General features: G+C 47.2%; 1 protein-coding gene across 7 annotated transcripts in view; it reads right to left on the bottom strand.

The window, feature by feature from the left end:
• Window positions 1-19,882, bottom strand: part of FOXN3 (forkhead box N3) — a 399,107-nt gene that overhangs the window by 26,586 nt on the left and 352,639 nt on the right. For 5 of the 7 annotated variants that reach the window (XM_019461991.2, XM_019461994.2, XM_019461993.2 and 2 more), the window contains one exon: window positions 3,918-3,983. The exons of 1 other annotated variant lie outside the window; for it this stretch is intronic. In XM_019461991.2, coding sequence (XP_019317536.1) covers window positions 3,918-3,983 — 66 coding nt within the window. The remainder of the gene's footprint in view (window positions 1-3,917; window positions 3,984-19,882) is intronic. One more of the 7 variants, XM_053889698.1, reaches the window with a different exon arrangement.

Here is a 19,882-nt window from a genome sequence, read left to right on the forward strand (position 1 = left end):
CTGAGCTCCTGCTGCCTTTGGAGGGCAGCCCTGGCTGACACTACCAGAGGCCATAAGTTGAGCAGCAAGTGCTTCCGATAATCCTTCCCCTTCCCAAAGTGGGACTTTCCACCTGCTTACTTGGAAAGATGCTGGGGAGGGGGCTGGAATGGGGGAGCCTCCGTCCTGGTCGCCTTTCTTCTCCAGTGCCTGGTGTGCTGGATGCACACTGTAGCTCCAGGGGGTGTGGAACGCTGCCTCCTTCCCTCACCTCTGCTGTCCCATTTTGTTGTTTTGTTTATCATCCAGAGTTCCTCTCTGGGAACATTCCAACTAGGGATTATATAAGCCTTTGAAGATGAGAATGGTGATCTTACTTCCTAACAATCCCTCCATTGGGGTTAAAGATGACTCACAGGGCTTGTCAGAGGGGAACAGCAAAGCAGGTACTTAAGTAGACTCTAGAAGCTGGAATTAGTCTATATGGCTACTTTGAAGGGAGAAGGAGAGGTGGATGGGTCTAGAAGCACAATCCAAAGTTCAAGAGATAATGCAGCAGCAATGTCCTGTGCTGAGTTTTCTGGAAGTGGTGTCCTATAGCACATGCAAGACACAACAGCATACCTTCTAGAATGTTCCCCATGCTGCAAAGTGGAAAGTCTGGAAAAGATAACATCATCACTGGGGCTCCGGGGGATGGGGGTGGGGACAAAATGTTGAAGCCTGCGGTTTTGATTAGATGCACTCCGCTGCCTCATTGAAAGTGAAGCATCCGGTCGCCAGGAGAGACTGATGGGACCCATAAGGAGCCAGCTCAAGTAATACCAGGGGCAGGGTCTGGGGCAGGCTGAGCTCCCTTGGGGCACTGTGGGACCCCTCAAAGATAAAGGGGCCTGGCTGACTGTGATTCTCACCAGTTTCTTGAGAAGTTTCCTTTGTACGATCTACTCAGCTTGGACTGTGGACGGTGGCTGGTTTGCCAGCCCCGAGCTAGCTTTGCAGATGCTGGGCGCAGGGAAGGAAGAGAGGAAACAATCTAAGTGGCTGCTGTACGGTGACCTTAAGTGGGGCGGCTATGAAGGTCGATGGCAAAGGAAAAGCCTTTCAAGTCACCCAAGCCAGGCTCTTACTGTTGGAAGTGACAGCAGCAGACAGACGAGCCTGGTGGCCCCTGTTCAAGCAGCATCCTAGCCCAGGAGGGGAAAACAAGGGGCTATAAATAGTGCATGAGGAGGCTCTGTAAACAGAGCTCGGCCACAGCGCAGCCTGGGGGCGGGACACAGGCAGTTCCGTGCGGATGCGAACCTGTGCTCCCCGTGCGTGGGCAGAGGGGACGCCTGAATGCTATGCACCCACGTCCACACCGGGACACGTGCATACAAACACCACGAGGCAGGCCGCCCGCCCTCCACCACCAGGGCTGGGTGTCTGCCGCCTCTGAACCTTTTTGGTGAGGAATCACCTTCCACTTTTTCCAGGCCTTGGGGGCAGCTGGCAGGGCAGGAGTATGGAGGCTGCACCACAGAAAGTATCTACCCCTTCTCCCTTCAGGAGGCCAGACACTCACCGAATCCCAGGAAAAGAAACACGCAACATAAGATAAGGACAAGGGGAGCGGGAGGAAGACGGAAGCCGAGAAGCGCTAAGAGAAGACGGAGGCCCCCAGCTGGAGACACCCCCACCCCCCGCCCTGCCCCCGACTCCTTTACTGGGAGGCTGACCAGTGGCCACCTGGCTTCCCAAGTGCACACCGTAGACACTCAGTGTATGTTCACTTCTTTCCTAAAGTCCTGTTCACATCTTCAGGGGCTTTGCTCCGGCCTGTTGACCATGTGCTAGCTTGACCATTAGAGGATTTTACTAGAGATTGGGGCCAGATGGGAAGGAGAACACAAAGATGATGCTCCTACCCCCTCCCTAGTCTTTACATTTATTTCTTGGAGGCTCCTGCCAATGGGCCTCTCCTTCCCCGACTTTTGTGGACTTCCTGGTTCCTGCCTTCTAGGACACTGGAGCTGTCTTCTTGGCCCGGAGCTTTCACGAAGGCCGGGCTGAGGCTGAATTTCTCACAGAGCTAACACTGAGGAAGAAAGCCTTCTAAAAAAGCCCTACAGCTTTGACACATGAACATTGAACTTTTAAAACTCAAATTCTGCATTTCCATGCAAGTAAGACTATGGATACCCTGAAAAAATAATTATTTATAGTTTGAGTGTTATAGTGAGGGAACGGGGAGAAGTTCATTTAGCCACTACTGATAATGGACTTCCATGGAAGCTGCTAGGGATCCGTTAATGACCAATCCCCCTGCCTCCTTCCCTCTTAATTCCATCATTCTGGTTCATCAAAAGCTTTTCTTTAAGCCAGTGATCCCTGTGCACAGTGGCCGGGTGCTAACGAAGATGCTCCTGAACCTTCTACGGCTCTGACGAAAAAAGTGTTTTCCTCACTGTTAAGTCATGCAACATGACTCCCGAAACTGTTTCAGACTGTAACTTGGTTACAATCTGTCTGCACTCTTCCTGCAATGTCATCTGAGAATGGAGTTTTGTTTTGTTTTCAATTTCTCTGCAACTTCAAACGTCATTTAAAAACCACATTACAGGGTAACTGCTAGTCACTGGGCTGTGCTAGTTACACAAGTGCTTAGCAATGGCGTTTGCTTCTCGGAGGTGTGGGCAGCCTCTAACACTTCAACTGCTGGCAATCTGAGATTAGCCAAGAAAGAAAGGGAATTCTACGCCTTTCGGAGCAGGTAATGGCAGCCCCTGCCAGAGGGATGAGTCTCTCCTGAGACACATCTCTCGGATTTTTAAAAGAAGGAAGGAGAAAGGATAGACTCAAATTTCCCAAAGCTGCGGGGAAGGCTGTGACCAGTGGAGGGCTGTTAACAAAAGCACCCGAGAATGAACGTGGGGGATTTCTCTGACTCAGGGAGCCAGAGCCCCAAACAAGCTGAGGGCCCAGCCCCAAGAATGAGCCCGGTGGGTGCTGGGGTCTGCTGCATCACCTTATCAGCGTCTTCCGTCAACAGGAGGCTGCCACACAGCAATGTCCTGAGCAGACCCCAGGAAGTGAGCTGGCTACCTGCTCAACAGGGTTCTGGGCGGGGGTGAAGGGGGGACCGGGGAACTAGCTTCAAGTCAGGAGGACGAGGGGACAGACAGATTATCTCCATTTAAGGTCATTGTTCATCACTCGGGAAGGAGACCTTTCCAAGGTGTAGCTCAGAGGTGGGAAAAGACATAATAGAAGACAAGTTCAAGGAAGAAGAAGAGCTGTTTCAAGCTTGACACTGCTCAGTGGCCAACGGCCGGTGAAGACAGGAGCCCTGCTTGGCTACATTAGCCCGACCCTTCTCTATGACAGCTTGGAAGACTGGTGGGGATGATGCGGGGTGTGGGGTGGGGGTGCATCATGATGGTTCATTTCAAGGCTACTTCAAGCTCTTGCGTCCCCGTCTTGCCGGACTTTCCTCTCCTCTCTAGCTATAAAGCGGCAGCCTGCTATTAATGAGGTCCCAAAGGGGAAAGAAATTTCTGTAACTAGGCACTGCTCAGTTCCATCACTGTTAGGCTGGCCCCACAAAGCCTCTTCTAGCAGAAACTACAAACTCACAGGAACTATTCCTGCAGGAGAAAGGAAGTTCTCTCCGCGGGAATCCATTATGGAGTCTGCTTCCCTTCCCCCAAGTCTTAAGCCCTGAGATTATATTAAAACTTTGTCATCTCGGAAACACACCTATGCATTCATTCACACATAGGCATGGCCGCATGTCTGCAGGCATATGCATGTAATCATGCACTTAGGTTAAGTTTTAAAGGGATTCTACAAGGGAAGTTCTACTTGAGAATTAGTTCTTCCTATGGCCTGGTATATAAATGAGAAGGTTAAGTTCACAAACTACGGTGCTGTAGGCTATAGAAATATCTACTCACAACCTGCTTGTATCTCAGGGGGAGTATTCAAAAGCATCATGGCACTGGCAGCATCAATGTCAGGATCTGGAAAAATCAACCAATAAATAACATTATTTACAACGGGGCCGGTGTCTGTGTGTGTTTTTTTCCCCCTGCAAGTTACAGTTTATGAAAGCAACAGAGAAAAAAAAAAAATCTGGGAACAAGATGAGCTATCCCAAAGGTGACTTTCTTCCCGTTTGCATTTGAGAGGAAGAAAGGTATTCTAGAATGAGATTTAAGGGGCAGGTTAGTAAGTTTCTCAGACAAAGCATGGTCCTTCCTCATTTCGCTCATTTCATAATCTGACTATATGTTCCTGATAAGTTGCTGATCTATGCACCCCTACAGCTTACTCCTCTGGCACGGAGGAGTAGGGGAGTGGGGTGACAATAGGACATTTAGCTACAGAAGTCTTTGATGAACTGGGGAAGCTCACAGCACCGAGAAGAGAAAGCCCTAAATATACCTGCATCTAGTGAGATACAAACAAGACGTCGGATCATTTCCATCTGTCAGCAGAATGTAAATTGTACTTTACGAGACGGTGTGTGCACACAGTGGTGGTAGCAGAAGTGGTGAAGGCATTAATACACACACACACACACACACACACTTAAGATATAAAGAAAACATGAAAGTTACGATGTTGAGGGCACAGCGTTTGCTTCCACATCTATTACTGCTTTTAATATGAGACAAAAAGAATACTCATCACCTCGCTGCTATAATTCTTAATAGGTTTCTGAATCCTTACTGATCCACCAGTTGACAGATGGCAGGTTATATAGAGACAGAGAAAAAATATTATCCTTTTATAACTAAATTCATTTTCCTCTGAGAAACAGCAGCGCTGCTGCTATGGAAATGAAAGTCACCATGGCAACAGTAAACAACTCCCAAGAATGGTCACTGAATAGGCTGAAAAGAACATCTGCCCCAGAACAGCGTCCCAGCTGCCCTGGGGCGAAATTCGCTAATAGTGCAGTGATGCCCCGTGACAGAAGCTGCCGCCTGTGCCCTGTCCGAATAAATGAAGTGTGCAATTGAAGTCGACATCAAAATGCCTGCCCTTGCAGATTACTACCTCTGCGTCCGCTAAACCCAGTGACTAATGATGGGGGGTGGGGGTGGGCAGGGGGGCTCGTACTTGTCAGTTTTTGTACAAATTACATGCCAAAAAATTCAATTTACTACTAATGGCTCCACGGCACTTTATTTTGGGTATTATGCTAGGAAATGACTTTTTTACTGTTTAAAAAAAGTACATTTTTCATACTTCATATGTGCAGTTTAATTCCAAGGGAGTAATGTGATACAGTATAAAGCCCCACAAGCGATTAATAATATGGATGACGCTGGTTCTAGAAGACAGTGTTTCAAAAAAATGGGGGAGGGGGGAAAGAACTTTAGAGGCCAGTTTCGATTTCGCCTGCAGGAGGCCCCTTACTTACACTCTGTAATGGAGTGAAGGTTTATGTTAATAGCATGAGGAACAGGTAAATTAACTTATTTGGCAACTCCTGGGGTGACATTTCTAAAACAGTCATCGTTCCCCACTGATATTAAAAAAAACATAAATATATATTAGTTGAGCTGAAAGACTTAAGGTCCTATTCATGGTTCCCAGGGTTCCTGCTGCCCCTATGCCCCCGTCTCCCCACACAGCGTGTTGCCAAAAGCAGGTCTCTTAGGTTCTGGAAGGTTTTATGGAGGGACTGAGGTCTTCTCCCACTTCCTCTTTTTGGAAAGGGCCCCTTCCTCTTTCAGGGCCGAGAAAACACACCTGTTTCTTGGCAGAGCAAAGATTCTTTGCCATCTTTGAGAACGCAAGTGTTGCCAGCAACCAGGGCTTGGCCCGGGTGCCTGGCCCCGGCCTCCCCAGGCAACTCTTACCCAGACTTTTCCTCAACGACCAGGAGGTCCGATGGGGACAGACAGAACAAGAGGAAATACAGGTAAAATGTCAGGAGCCTCTTCCTGTTTGTTTTCCCAGAAAATTAAAGAAAGTATTTCTTTATTCTTCAGAAACACACGACCACCGGAGAAAGGTACAAAGGGCCACAGAGAGAAAGACACAAGACATGAGAAAGAGAATCTTGAACCAAAAGAGCAGCAGCACGCACACGAATTTCGCGGAACCTAAGAGGCAACTTGGGAAGTGCTTCAGGCCCACAAAACATCACCGGGACCACCGCCCCCCCCATCCCATCTGAGCCAAATAAACACAGCGACTCATTCAGGACAAGTCCCTCCAGTGCTTCCTTCCGAGCAAGCAGACGTGCTATGCCACCTTAGGTGATGCGTTTTCTGTGAGCGCACTGTGGGTCTCCCTGAAAGATTTAATTTTCTGTGGTCAGGAGAGACCACTGATGGTTTACATCTTTAGGTAACAGAGAGGCTTTCTGATGGAAGTATTCCTATTCCAATAGGACACTTGAATCCAGAGTGCTTGTTTGGAGTTTTTTGGCTGGAAGGTTTTAGGCACTTGCGCAACTGTTTTGGGGCTAGAGGCTGGAGGCACAGCTGATTCTGAAGGATAACAAGGTCAAGGACTAGATGGAGGGGAGGATGAGCAGTGGGTTGACTGCATACGAGTTTCCCTGGGCTTCAAAGAGAGGTTTTTCTTCCCGTAAATGGTTCAATCCAGCTTATCAGCATAAGAAAAGAGAAAGATATTTTGGTCAGGAACTCTTTTCAGGAATGAAGATCTACTTGGTCAGGCGTACCCTTCACCCTTCGTTGTTGCATCTCTAGGGACCTGGGTGAGGGGTCCAGGAAAATACAGAAGCACTACCCTCTTTATTTTTGGTGAGTACAATCTTCCAAAATGAGGATGCTAATTTAGCATCCTCACACAGAATCCCCAAATCAGTTACCCCTGCTTAATTCAGTCTAACACCAAGCGTGCCATCATGGATGCTTAATAAAGTTATGACCATCCTCAAATCAGAGCCAATCTCAAGCCTGGATTAAAAAATTCCTCCTCTGCTCATGGTTCAGTAACAAATGTTACTTCTCCTTTGGACCAGTTCCCAGCGCCCCATTTCAATTTTCATCTTTAATGCGGTTGTCTTGTTCCATTGCCTCTTCTCTGAAGTACAAGGCTGAAAAACGGTCACACACCTCAAAGATGCTTTCAAATCCTCTTCTCGCGAAGGTACATACACAAATACATTATGCTACGGTGATGGAAATAGGTAACAGAGCCTCTAGAAACAACAGTTCTGTTTCTTAGATTAAAAAAAATAGATTAAAAAAAATATACAGATATGGCACTTCATTTTCCCCCAAAATGTGGAGATGGGTTTCTCTGGGGCACGGGGAAAGGGGGAGGGCCTTTTCTCTGTGAGTGATGGGAAAAGAAGTAGTCGAGGCATGAGAACTCCTGGGGTCAAGTCCTCAGTCTGCTGCTAATTAACACGTGACTTTAATTGTGCAGGGGTGGAGTTCATTTATTTTAAAATCGTGGTGGGTGGTTGTAGACTTGGGAGCGGACTGGTTGGTCTTCCAACTCATTCCACATAGTTCCTAGCTCTGCCTATAAAGTCCCCTGACTTCGTCTTCCTTTTCTGACCTGTGGCTGCCGGGACTATGGACTCCAAAGAGCACCTACCAAATGGCGCATTTATTTCAACGCTTTTGGAGGAAGTGAACACCCTCAGTAAGGCTGGAAGGATGCCCTATTGCTTCTGGAAAGCCATGACCCGTCATTCTGGGCATCTGCTGGGTCCACTCTGAGCAATCCATCCGGCCTGGCCCAGGCGTCTTGTGGATTTGGAGTGTAGCTTCTGTCTGCATTCGTTCTCCTTCTTCTGGGATCTGGGCTCATGGAGAAGTGACTGCAGAGTCGACCTATTTTAACTAAGAATATGACGGACGGTTGGAAGTCGTGGCCGTAGAACTGCTGCAGAAACGTGAGCACTGTCCTTAGCATCACTGAGCTGACTGATCTAACAAAACAATAACGAAGCATGGCCTATATGGAAAGCCGAAGAATTACAACCAGTGATTCTCTTAGAAATCGTTTAATTGTCCATAGGTCTAACACGTTTATTTCTCCCCACTCCTCCTCATAAACTGAAATGTTTTATAGGACGATGAAAGGTCTTTACAATACTAAATAAAAAAAGATTCACGAAGCATAAAAAAAAAAAAAAACCCACGATGAACAGATGACATCCATGTGGACAGAAATTATGAGATACAAGGACATGATGCTCAATCAAATGCACACACCAAGGTGCTCCTATTTTCTCACCTTTTCCACTAACAAGTGAGCCCTGTTACAGGGCTCCCCCTCACCTGCCTGTATTCCCAACACCTGGAACAGTGCCTGGAACATAGGGGTGCTAGATAAATAGTTGTCGAGCTAGCGAACAGATGGCTTATCCAAGAGCTGTCTGGGGCTGCCGCTGCTCATTCCAGGGCCAAAGCCTTTTTTTTTTTTTTTTTTTTTTTAGTTTACTTGCTTAATTTTGAGAGAAAAAGAGAGAGCTTGAGCAGGGGAGGAGCAGAGAGAGAGGGAGAGAGAATCCCAGGCAGGCTCCATGCTATCACTGTGGAGCCCAGTGTGGGCATTGAACCCAAAAACCTTGAGATCGTGACCTGAGCTGAAACCAAGAGTTGGACGCTTAACCAAATGAACCATCCAGGCACCCCTCTTTTCTTTTTTAAGAAAGAGTGATTTTAAGAAAAAGTTAGCACACTAAAAAAAATTAATTAATTAATTTTTAAGTAAGCCCTAAGCCCGATGTAGGGCTTGAACTCATGACCCTGAGATCAAGAGTCGTATGCTCTACTGAGCCAGCCAGGCACCCCAGAGCATAAACCTCTTGATGTACAGTGGAATCCCCTGGAAACTCCAGAAAACCAAATGTCAGGCCCCACCTCAGATGACACTTGAGTTTTGCAAAAGTTCACCAGAGGATTCTGATGTGTAGGAAAGGTAAAGGACCACCTTTAGTAATAGAAAATCAAGGGTATATGAATACCATCCAAAATGAGTCCATGCCAAGTGCTCCCCAGAAATCTGTTACCATCTCTAACATCACTAGGTCTCTTTGCTTTGAAATATCTTTATCCACTTTCTGCAATGCTGCATGAGTACAATGCCGCACATCTGAAAGTATTCAGTTAGTCCGTGAAAATGGAGAAAAAAATGCTTGGGATAACTTTTAGGGCCAAGGAGACAAGAAATAGATGAAAACAATAAACAAGCAAGCAAATAAATAAAAACCCTGATTAAGGTATACATTCCCAGGCAAATTCTGGATGCGTGTGATTTCATTTATGTACACTCCATGTACTAAGGAAGTGGTTTTTCAATCAGGGACGATTTTGTACCCCTTCCCTCCAGGGGCATATGGCAGTGTCTGAAGACATTCTTTTAAAAGAATTTTTTATTTTTGAGAGAGACAGAGAGTGAGCAGGGGAGGGGCAGAGAGAGAATCCAAAGCAGGTTCCAAGGCTCTGAGCTGTCAGCACAGAGCTGGATGCGGGGCTTGAACTCACCAACTGCAAGATCATGACCTGGGCCAAAGTCAGACACTTAACCGACTAAGCCACCCAGGCGCCCTGTCTGGAAACAGTTTTGATTGTCATGACCGGGTGGGAGGGGAAGGTAATACTGGCATCTCGTGGGTAGAGCTCAGGGATGCTGCTCAGAATTCCACAGTGTATGGGAGAGCCCCCCTACAACAAAGAATTATCCAGTCGCAAATGCAAACAGTGCTGAGGCTGACAAACTCTGTAATAAGCTATGTGTACATGCGCTGTGGTCAAGAAAAGTAGGTCTTCGAGTCAAAAGATCTCAATAGTATACATCAAAAATAAACAGATATGGAATTCACCTTGTTGTTGTCGCCTTCCCCGCCCCCCCCCCCCCCCCCACCCCGCCGCCTTTTACCCGGAGTCCCTAAGCAAAGGATAAGAGAGAGGATGTCTATGTTGGTAGCTTTGAAGCCAGAGAGGTAGGGAGTGGTGCTCTTTGGCCACTGTTCTGATCAATCAAGATATCTGTTAACAGCAGCCTCTGATTTCGTAGGGAGCAGCAGCACAGGGGAGTGCTGTCAGATCTACTGAGGTCACCTGCCACCAATATTTCTTCCACTTCCCTGTTGGCTGAAGGTTCTTAAGACGGTATTCACCATGGGTATGAAATGCAAACATCTGAGGGGTTCGCACAGCCAGACAGCGGAGAAAGTGACACCACAGAGCCCAGTGGACTATCTTCACAATGGATGGGACCTTGGGGAATAAAAACCTCATGCAAAGATTGATTCCAAGTGGCGACCTTAAAAATCATCGTCATGAGGGGAATTGGGCTAGAGAACACCAAGGGTGGCCCTTCTCCAAAAAACGGAGTCCGAGAAAACCCCAACCGCTTGCTACTCTGAAGAAACGAGGCAGGTTGAAACCAGCTATTAAGCAAGTTGAAACTAAGAGTAGTTTCTGCAAAAGGGAATCTAAATCAAGCTGAGGGGGTGGGGGATGAATGATTGACACATGCATTCTAGGTATTACTAGGCTCCCAGTCACACACCTTGTGATTCTTTCTCGGCCTAAAAGCAGTGACTGGTGAACTCTACAGGTGAGACGCACCGACTACAAGAGCAGCGACAACTTTGCAAATTAGTAGGAACGCATATATCCAAGTCAGCTCCCTGTTTAGCTTGTGTAAATTGCCCATGTATTGCCCCTAATTGCATTTCGTGCGGAAGGGGATTTAAGGGAAAGGTTCTGGTTGCTAAGTACACAGTTCACGATGCATCCTGGGCTGGGAGTCGGACGACAAGGGTTCTCGTCTCTAGAGGACTCAGACGCCCGTCTCTAATGTGGCGTTAGGGTGGCTGAGCTGGGGACGCTCCGAGGGCCATGAACTCTGAGTCACTGCCGCTACTCCGCTGGAAAAGTAAAAGAAAGCTCACAGACACTCCCCACGGCAGATGCTTCCAACTTGTTTTGTCTCCTGGCAAAAGAAATGCTTTGACTTTGATGTCTGCTGGGTCTCTTGATCCTACTGTCCCCTTTGCTTTGGCCTTTCTGAGAGGTCTGCATGGCATCGCTTATCTTTGCAAATGTGTGCGTCCAGTGAACGTAAGACCTCAAGACCTTTCCCAGGACACGGAGGGTCCACCCTGTTCTTCTCGGCCGGGACACTGCCACTCCAACACGTCTTTTATCCAACGCTCAGAATTTCCCTAACGATCAACGATCAACATTTTACCTCTTCAATGTCTTCGACCAGTTGATGGAAGTTTTTCTAGCAGCTGTCTGGGAGCAAACGGAAAGGGACCATGTGGATTCAGGGTGACCCGTACAAGACGTCTGAAATTCTAGAACTTGAAGATCAGGGTAAAGGTGACAGGAGGCCCAGAACAGGTTAGGATTCTGTCCTATGAGTCACGACCATTTTTTTTTTTTTTTTTTTTTTTTTTTTAGAGCCAGGGAGTTCTGGTTTGGCTCTGTCTGGCTTGTGAAAACTGTGCTGCAACTACCTGTCTGTGATGGGTTAAAAAAAAAAAAAAAGAAAAAAAAGGAAAAAAGAAAAAAAATATTTTTAACTTCGTGCAGGTGGAATGAGAACCTGTATGTTCCTTGGAAGTGCCTTTCCCTCTGCACCTCATTCAGTTGTAAATCCACTTCCGGCCTTCTCTGATTTTTGCCTCCCTGGAGATGCTGTAACTGATGGCCACGAGCAGAGGAGACATCTGGGGATTTTATGAAGGGGATTCCGACACAGGGAGGGAGGACAGGGAAATTAATGCTGAAGCCTTCTAGGCTCTGGATTTGTTTTTGCTTTGAAAACCTCCTGCTTGGTCCGGGCTTCTTCAACCAGTGATAGAGCCAAAGCCCGTCACCAGGCCGGGACTGGATGGGGGCTCTCACGAGAGCCGAAGGGCCGGGCCACACTGATATCTCAGAGGAAGGACGTCGGAGGAGAAGCCAGAGACAGAACCAGGCCCAGAGATCCCCAAGACAGGAACCGAAAGCCAGCGGGGCAGTCAGATACCCAGAGGACAGGGCACGTGACTGGCAAGAAGTGTTGGGGGACCACCAGGGCATCTGTCTTCAGTCATTTCTTCCTCTCTCCACACTGTTATGAGCTCATCTGTCTCCACCATCACTGCTCCCCACGGATGGGAAGATCAGTTCTCGCCCAGGCTCCACCCGGGAAGCCACTTCCTCCTCTAGTGACGGTCCCAAGGGCTGCGGACCTGCAGGCGACCACGGTACAAACTCTCCCACTGTTCCTGCCATTCTGGTGGGGCCACCAGACAGGGCAATCTTGCTGGTGCTGGCCATGGAGCATTTCCACTGGCGTGGCATCTTCAATGAGCTCTGTCTTCAACTGGGTCGACGCGCAAAGCCTCTTTCCGGGAGCAGAGGTTCAGCCCAGAATGACACTGGCAGGTGTGTTAGTGACAGTAGATACCATTCACTACCCTGACACCAGAACTCCACGGCACACATCCACTGTCTGCCCAGCTCGCCTCGTCCGCCGCCCTAATGTCCGAGCGACAAACAGCTGGAGGGGAGAACTCTGAACACAAGGCTCACTTTGCCTGGGAACGCACGCGTTACATGACTCGCACGAATTTCAAAAGGGACCACAGAAGCGTCGATTTTCCCTGTTCTGACAGCCGCCTGTCATCAGACAGACACGTCAGAACTAAACCGCACCCCGTGCCTTCTGCACAAACGTCTATCATCTTGAATCCTACACCGCCCCATGCAATGTGCTACCCCTGTATGTGACTACGCCGTAAACATTGACCCATTTGACCTGATCTCTTCGTTGAAAAAGGTGTTCCGACGCTCAGATCAGTTTCCTTATTGGAGAGCTCCTTCTCAAACATCTGGAAGGGGGGACCACCGCCACTCCACAGGTCAACCCCACAGCAGTGAGATGCTATGGCATGGGCAATGGTTAGTCTCTCCGCCCAGGAGTGACGCCCAGCATTTCCCTTTACTACTTCAAGACCCGTTAGAGGGTCTTCTAAGAACCCATCTGCAGTCAGAGGATATGAATGTGGGGAGGGAGAACAAATAAAAAAAACAATTCATCTGTTTACAGCCCATCAAGTCATCGGTGACAGTATCCTTGGAGAGGGCGTTCCAAAGAGGCTGGAACCAGCGGACGCAGGAAGGAGAATTCACAACCAGACTCGGTACGGAAGGAAGGGAGTTCAGAGGAACCTGTCGTTTCCCACCTTGACCCTCTGCACCCGCATCGCAGGGATGTGAGTTCAAGTACATACGGCAGAATTCCCCTACTTTGCTACAGCTGATTTCCACATAAAAGTTTAGTATGTTCTCCGGGGAGAGGCCAGTCTATCCACCAAGGCCCAGAACTGCTCTCCCCGCCACTGCGCCCTGTGTCTGTGGCACCTGAGGGAGACCAGTCCGTCAGGTCTGCATGTGTAGGGGGCGGAGGGCAACAGAAACAGCACCCGACCCACAGTGCTGGGTGGCAAAACGTACAGCGAAGCCAACGGTCGACACCACGTCACCATCTACAGGTCTTCCCTAGCTAGTCAGGAGGTCCCCGTCCATCCAGAGGGCCCCCAGAAAGCAAATGGCTCTCTGGCCACCGTGTGCCCAAATGAAAGAATATACTACTAAAATGTAGTTACTTAAATCCGGTTGAGGGCATCTTATCAAGAGATCAGAAGGCAATACAGATACAACCAGGCCCCCTACACACACACACACACACACACACACACTCTACAATCACCCACTGACACAATCCTGCTTCTGCTGGCAAGTGGGTCCTGGAAAGCCATCTCTTTCTCCCTTAGAGACCTGAGCTTCAGACACAAAGAGCAACCAAAGGCGGCGAAAGCACACATCTCATCGCAGACCGGGAGATCCTTACTCCTGCTTCAGTCCATACGTGCCACACTAAGGACGCACCATTGCTCTTGGGCAGCTGGAGCGCGGTCCTGATAAGGAATGATGCTGAGTGCTACCAGTCCAACCCCTCGGCTGCTCTTCCAAAGTGACCTGGGGCTGCCGATTCTTAGGATTACCGGTCACCGAGCTCTGTCTGGGCCTCAGTTTTAGTGCTTAGCAGCCTTTTACGCTTTCTGGTCTAATCCTCTCCACCCCACCCCCCAAATACATTAGGAAAAAAAAAAAGATTAAAGCAAATCGGGTGCTTGGTATTTTTTTTTTTAAACCTTTGTGTAGTTCTCTGAAACACATTTATTCAGAAACAATCTACACTATGAAATATGGCAACTGAAAAATAAAAATAAAGCGCCAATAAAGCCCTTGTTTTCCTTTATCCTCCATGGTAACTTCCCCCAATGTCTGTCTCAAACCTGGCTCCTGGGATGTCCTGAAGCCTTTAGGGGTTGCGGGGTAAGTGGGCACACTGAGGAGCTATAATAACATAATGGTTATTAACTGTTTCCACTGAATAGTGCATACTCGGTTTCATACAAAGAGACAGAGGCATCATCTATCCCTCGTTGAGAACAAAAAATATCATTAAACTGTTAATGAGCAATTCCTTTTAGATCCAGTTCTACAAAGATTCAATAGTAAGGCTATACACAAAAGTATCATGAACATAAAAGGATTAAGCTTTCTACCCAACAAAATTTAAGCACAACGTTGTGCTCCTGGAAGAGACGTGAGAAGGAGCCCAGTCTGTCCCGATCCTGAAGGAGATACCAACCATTTCCAAGGGTGGGTGAGCCCTGCACTCAGAGTCCATAGGTAAGGAGGTTAGGAATTAACTTGGGTTTAAAGTTTAGTCTAACCATAAATCAATGAGTTGATCTTCTGGTGGGCGAACGGGAAATCTGTTCTGGAGACAATCCCCAGAGAAGTCTCCAGAACGGTTTCTGGGAATGGCTGAGACCCTGAAACAGGTATTGTGGGGTTGTAAGGAGTCTATTCTGAAGGATCCCCCTTTTTGGGGAGATGTGCTTGGTTTAAAAAAAAAAAAAAAGAAAAGAAAAAAAAATCGAGCTGCTTACTTTCTAGCCGCATAGCATAAGTGGTTTAAACACCCAGGGCACAAAAATACTAAGTGAGCAACAAGTGGAGCAAAGTGGGCCCAAGTGTGGAGGGCGAGAGCTTGATCAGGGAGGCATGCTTTTAAAAGAGGTGAGTTCAGGCCAAACGTGATGTCCTCTTGCGGACGCGATGTATTATTCATTCCAGAACTATAAATGTGAAGCCAAATAAAGGTTTTCGGTTTGTGTCTGGGCATACCTGTTTTTGAACAAATCAGGAGGGATGACAATCACCAGGCAATATGATTAACAGAGCAAGCAGACGCTAAAGGCAAAAGTCACAAAACGCAATGGTGCGGTCATGGGAAGGTCTGCTCCCACCGGGGCTGTGGCAAGGACAAAACCATCTGGAGACAGCGTTGCAGGCCAGCCCAGCAAGTGGGTGGATCAGGTTACTCCGTGCTAGCAACTGGCTTCGTTCCCCTACCGTGAAAGGCATATTTCATCTTTCAAGAGGAAAAAGTTATAGCAAGGACAATGCGAGCAAAACCGAAGGCTATTGGAAACAGAAAAGGAAAAGTCTATCCATGCCACCATGTTGGCACCTGCGTTTCTCTCCCACCCTTGCAAGATTCTTCTAGGAAGGGGTTCAGCATATTTTCACTAAGCCTGAGCCCTGCCCGGGAAGTCTTCAGACTCGGGCTGCACCAGAGAACGTTGTGGCCACTGTCTTTTAAAGGTAAGGGCTTGGGGGAGGGTCAAGGAGAGGAGCAGAGGGGAAATCAAAATGATTACCCCTCTTTTTAAGCCCATCCAGTCTTTCCCAGTTCAGATTCTGAAGAAACCCAAAAAGCCTGTTTCTGCAAGCTCTTACCACTGAGAGACTCTGGGTGATGGGCACTGTAGGCCAGGTAGGCACAAGTTAAGCCCGTGCCACCAGCCTGCTGTCCCCCCCAGATGATTATTGCCTCAGAGAATGTACGTGTAGGATAAGGTAAGACAGGCTGCAGGAGACAGGGGCAGGGACAAAGATACTCTCCAGAAGTCTGGGCTTTGGCTTAAATTATGATGCATAGAAAATGCTGAGACGCCTAAATTTCCCCTCCTTCCCGCATATTTCTCTCTCCCTCTGTTTCTCCCAGGTAAGAAAAAAGAACTTGTTTTTGAAAGGTCCCTGCTTTTCAAACAGAAATGTTCTTCACAGAGCCAATCTCACCTAAGGCTGAACCCACATATTCAACACAGTATTCTTTCAAAGTTATTTTCCATGCAATCTGCTGTATTCTGCACGTAGACTGCTGGCAAGATGGAATGAATGAACTAAAACCTGGGGTATCTCCCTCCTGAGCAGTGCTCCTCTGAGAGCACCTACCTGTTGCCTCCTGGCAAAGAAGGCTCCAAATCGCTTTTAGAACTTGTCATCTGGTGCCGTGGTAACTAGGTGGGGGTTCATGGGGTGCTGGCAGCAGAGGGCTGGCTGGCTGTGCCTGAGTGGGTCGGAGCAAGCAGTATACGGCACTGCCAAATGCAAGTCTGCCATGAAGTCTCCTCTGCAAACCTCCACCATGGTCTCTCCCTTTCCAGACACGCAGAGCTCTTCTCACCGTGCCCGGGAACCTGCTTTGGGTTATCTTCTAATCACTTCTTGTGCATAACCATTTCTTGTGCACACACAGCGTCTTCTCAAAGAGATGACTTCCCTTGTCAGTAGGGGCACTCTTAACCCTCTCTGTAGTCCCTGTGGGAAGCTAGTGATCATTCATTCACCTTCTGGAACAGTCAGTACCTCTCTTCTAACAAGCCTGTCTTATTTGAATTCTGGGGGAGATGGGGAGAATTCTTCTTGTCACTGAATTCTTAGTTTAGGGAGGATGCTTGCTTCAAGAGCAGAAGACGCACTGAGGGCCGCAGGCGGCCAGCCCACACATTCTCCAGAGTGAGCCACAGCTTCAGGTATCTGAGTGGAGTGCAGAGGAACCAGGGAGAACCTCTTCTTGCTTGTTGAACTGCCACAGAGGCTTGGTAAAGTACAAAGATGGTGACTCTCCTAAGTGGTCAAGACCTGATCAAGAGCTTGTCTCAATCAAGGGTCTTCTGGTCCTTTAGAAATGGATTTTTTTTTTTTTAACGTTTATTTATTTTTGAGACAGAGAGAGACAGAGCATGAAAAGGGGAGGGTCAGAGAGAGGGAGACACAGAATCTGAAACAGGCTCCAGGCTCTGAGCTGTCAGCACAGAGCCCGACGCGGGGCTTGAACTCACGGACCGCGAGATCATGACCTGAGCCGAAGTCGGCCGCTTAACCGACTGAGCCACCCAGGCGCCCCAGAAATGGACTTTTTAAAGACGTCTCATTCATTCCTAGATAACTGATTAGCTTCTAGGCTCTGCTACTTCTAGAACCCACCACACTGACTCAACCACAAAGGCCTCCTTGTGGTTAGCTCGGGTTTAATATTTCCATACACTGTGGTCTAGCCTGCAACATGGACTTCAAAAGCAAAAGAAAGATTAGTCTTAATCTCCAAAGGGGCTTAGGGTTACAGGCAAGTAGGATGTGTTTCTGAGTAGTCTGTAAACTCATCTAAAGAAGCTGGACATACTATCAAGGTGCTACAAACGTATTTGGGTAGAGTCTGAGACCCACAGCAAATGGAAGAAATTACATGGTTACAATTACTGTAGTCTCTACCATTCCTATTAAAATAAACTGGTTCAGAGCAGGAAATATATGTAATAAGCCCAGAACACCTTGTTGTAGTAGAAAATGAGGACACTGTCAAACTCTACGGACTTCATGTCTGAAGGGCTTAGGAACTTACCTGAGGGCCCTGCATTGGCCAAAGATGGGACAATTTGATCTCCCATGAGGACAGCAGTGACACTAAATTGAAACATACCAAACATGCTTACACCCAAAACTTTGCAATGACGCTAAAAAAATATTGAAACTCACTGGTCACCTGGTGGAAGTGCTAGGGAACCGACTCATTCTTTGAAAACTGATGAAAGAAGCAAACCATTGTTCTGCCTTTCCTATATGAACTAGAAAAAGTGACTAGCTGAGTGACTGATGAGATGTTTCTCTATATAGTATTCTTTGGGAAAAAAAAAGGTATTCTAGATAATACATAAAAAGGGAATAAAATGTTGCATTTGTAAAAATTTTGCGAGCCCCTAATGAATTAATTTATCAAAGGAGAGAAAATCAGTAGGCGTTAACACCACAGGTAAGAAACAAGCAGATACAGTGTATCACCTGATAGAGGTATAAACCCCACTTAGAAGTAATCTTAACCAAAAAAAGTGTTCTGTCTGGAGACATTTGGCGATGTCTGGAGACATTACGATTGTTGTGACTCGTGTGTGTGTGTGTGTGTGTGTGTGTGTGTGTGTGTGTGTGTGTGTGATCTAGTGTGTAGAGCCCAGAAATGCTGCTAAACATCCTACAATGAATAGGATGGCCCCCACAGCTAAGAATTATTTGGCTCTAAACATCTAGTGCTAAGGCTGAAAAATCCCGCTCTAGATTTAATACTCAATTTATAGGAAACCCAGGGGACAAAGGAATAAGTTAAATGACAATACGAGATGAATCAGCAGAGTTCAGCCTATAGGAAACTCTTATAGGACAATCCAAATTCTTTAACCACAGCAGTAGCAGCAAGAAAAAATGACAGAGCTGGATAGATAATTATGGAAGGGAGCCAACAGACTGAAAGAGACATAAGGGACAGGTCAATTGATTATAATGTATGAGCCTTATTTGGTTCCTGACTTGAAAAACAAGTGGTTAAGACAAAACAAAAACTACAAGCAATTGGGGAAAATAAACATTGATGAATTACTGAGGAATTACTCCCCCCGGTTTTATTGAGATATAACTGACATATAATATTGTATAAGCTTAAAGTGTACAAGATTTGATATATACTGCAAAGTAGTAATTAAAAGGAAACATACCATGGTTAAGTTTAGTTAACACCCATCACCTCATACCGTTACAATTTTTTCCCCTTGTGATAAGAAGTTTTAAGATCTAAGGGATTTATTAAAAATTTTAAGGCCTGTTATTGGTACTGTGGTTATGCTTTCTTAAAAAACGTTTCTGTATTTTTTTTTATTTTTATTTATTTTTGGGACAGAGAGAGACAGAGCATGAACGGGGGAGGGGCAGAGAGAGAGGGAGACACAGAATCGGAAACAGGCTCCAGGCTCCGAGCCATCAGCCCAGAGCCTGACGCAGGGCTCGAACTCATAGACCGCGAGATGGTGACCTGGCTGAAGTCGGACGCTTAACCGACTGCGCCACCCGGGCGCCCCACGTTTCTGTATTTTTGAGCTACGTACAGAAATATATACAGAAGAAATGATACAATATCTAGGAATTTGCTCCAGAATCCCCATTACCTGGGGGTGGAAGGTGGTAGGAAGTGGAAAGGGTACAGATGAAACACATCTGGCCAGGATTTTGATGATCGTTGGGCGAAAGGTGATTGAGGCTTATTATTTTCTTCTTTGCAACATATACCGAAACGCTCTAAGTAAGTTTCCATAGTTAGAAAAATACCGATGGCAAAATATATCAGACCAACTGTACCAGACAGGGAATATGCTCTTTATCAACAAAAATATGGCCCTTGATGTGGAGCTGGGTTCCGAGAAGGCCATCGGGGAAGACAGGCTAAGTCTAGACTCACTGAAGTTTTATCTCCCTCTTGAACATAGGTTAAATTTGACCTTCCGCTGGAATTAGCGTGAAACAGTGCTTAAACCTGATGCTTAAACAGCATGATAAAGCTCAGCAGGCCCAATTTACTTTGTCTTATGGTGCACGCCCGGTTCAGGTTGGGGGAGAGTGCGTGGGGTGGGGAAAGGGGTCAGCACCCTCCTGACCCCTGAAAGCAATTAACTTATACTTCCAAGCAGGAGGTACCATTATCTTTAACTCAGCAGGCATAACTGTACATA

This window comes from Panthera pardus, unplaced genomic scaffold (genome assembly GCF_024362965.1).
Source record: "Panthera pardus isolate Hobbes unplaced genomic scaffold, ASM2436296v1 HiC_scaffold_24, whole genome shotgun sequence".
Classification (NCBI taxonomy): Eukaryota; Metazoa; Chordata; class Mammalia; order Carnivora; family Felidae; genus Panthera; species Panthera pardus.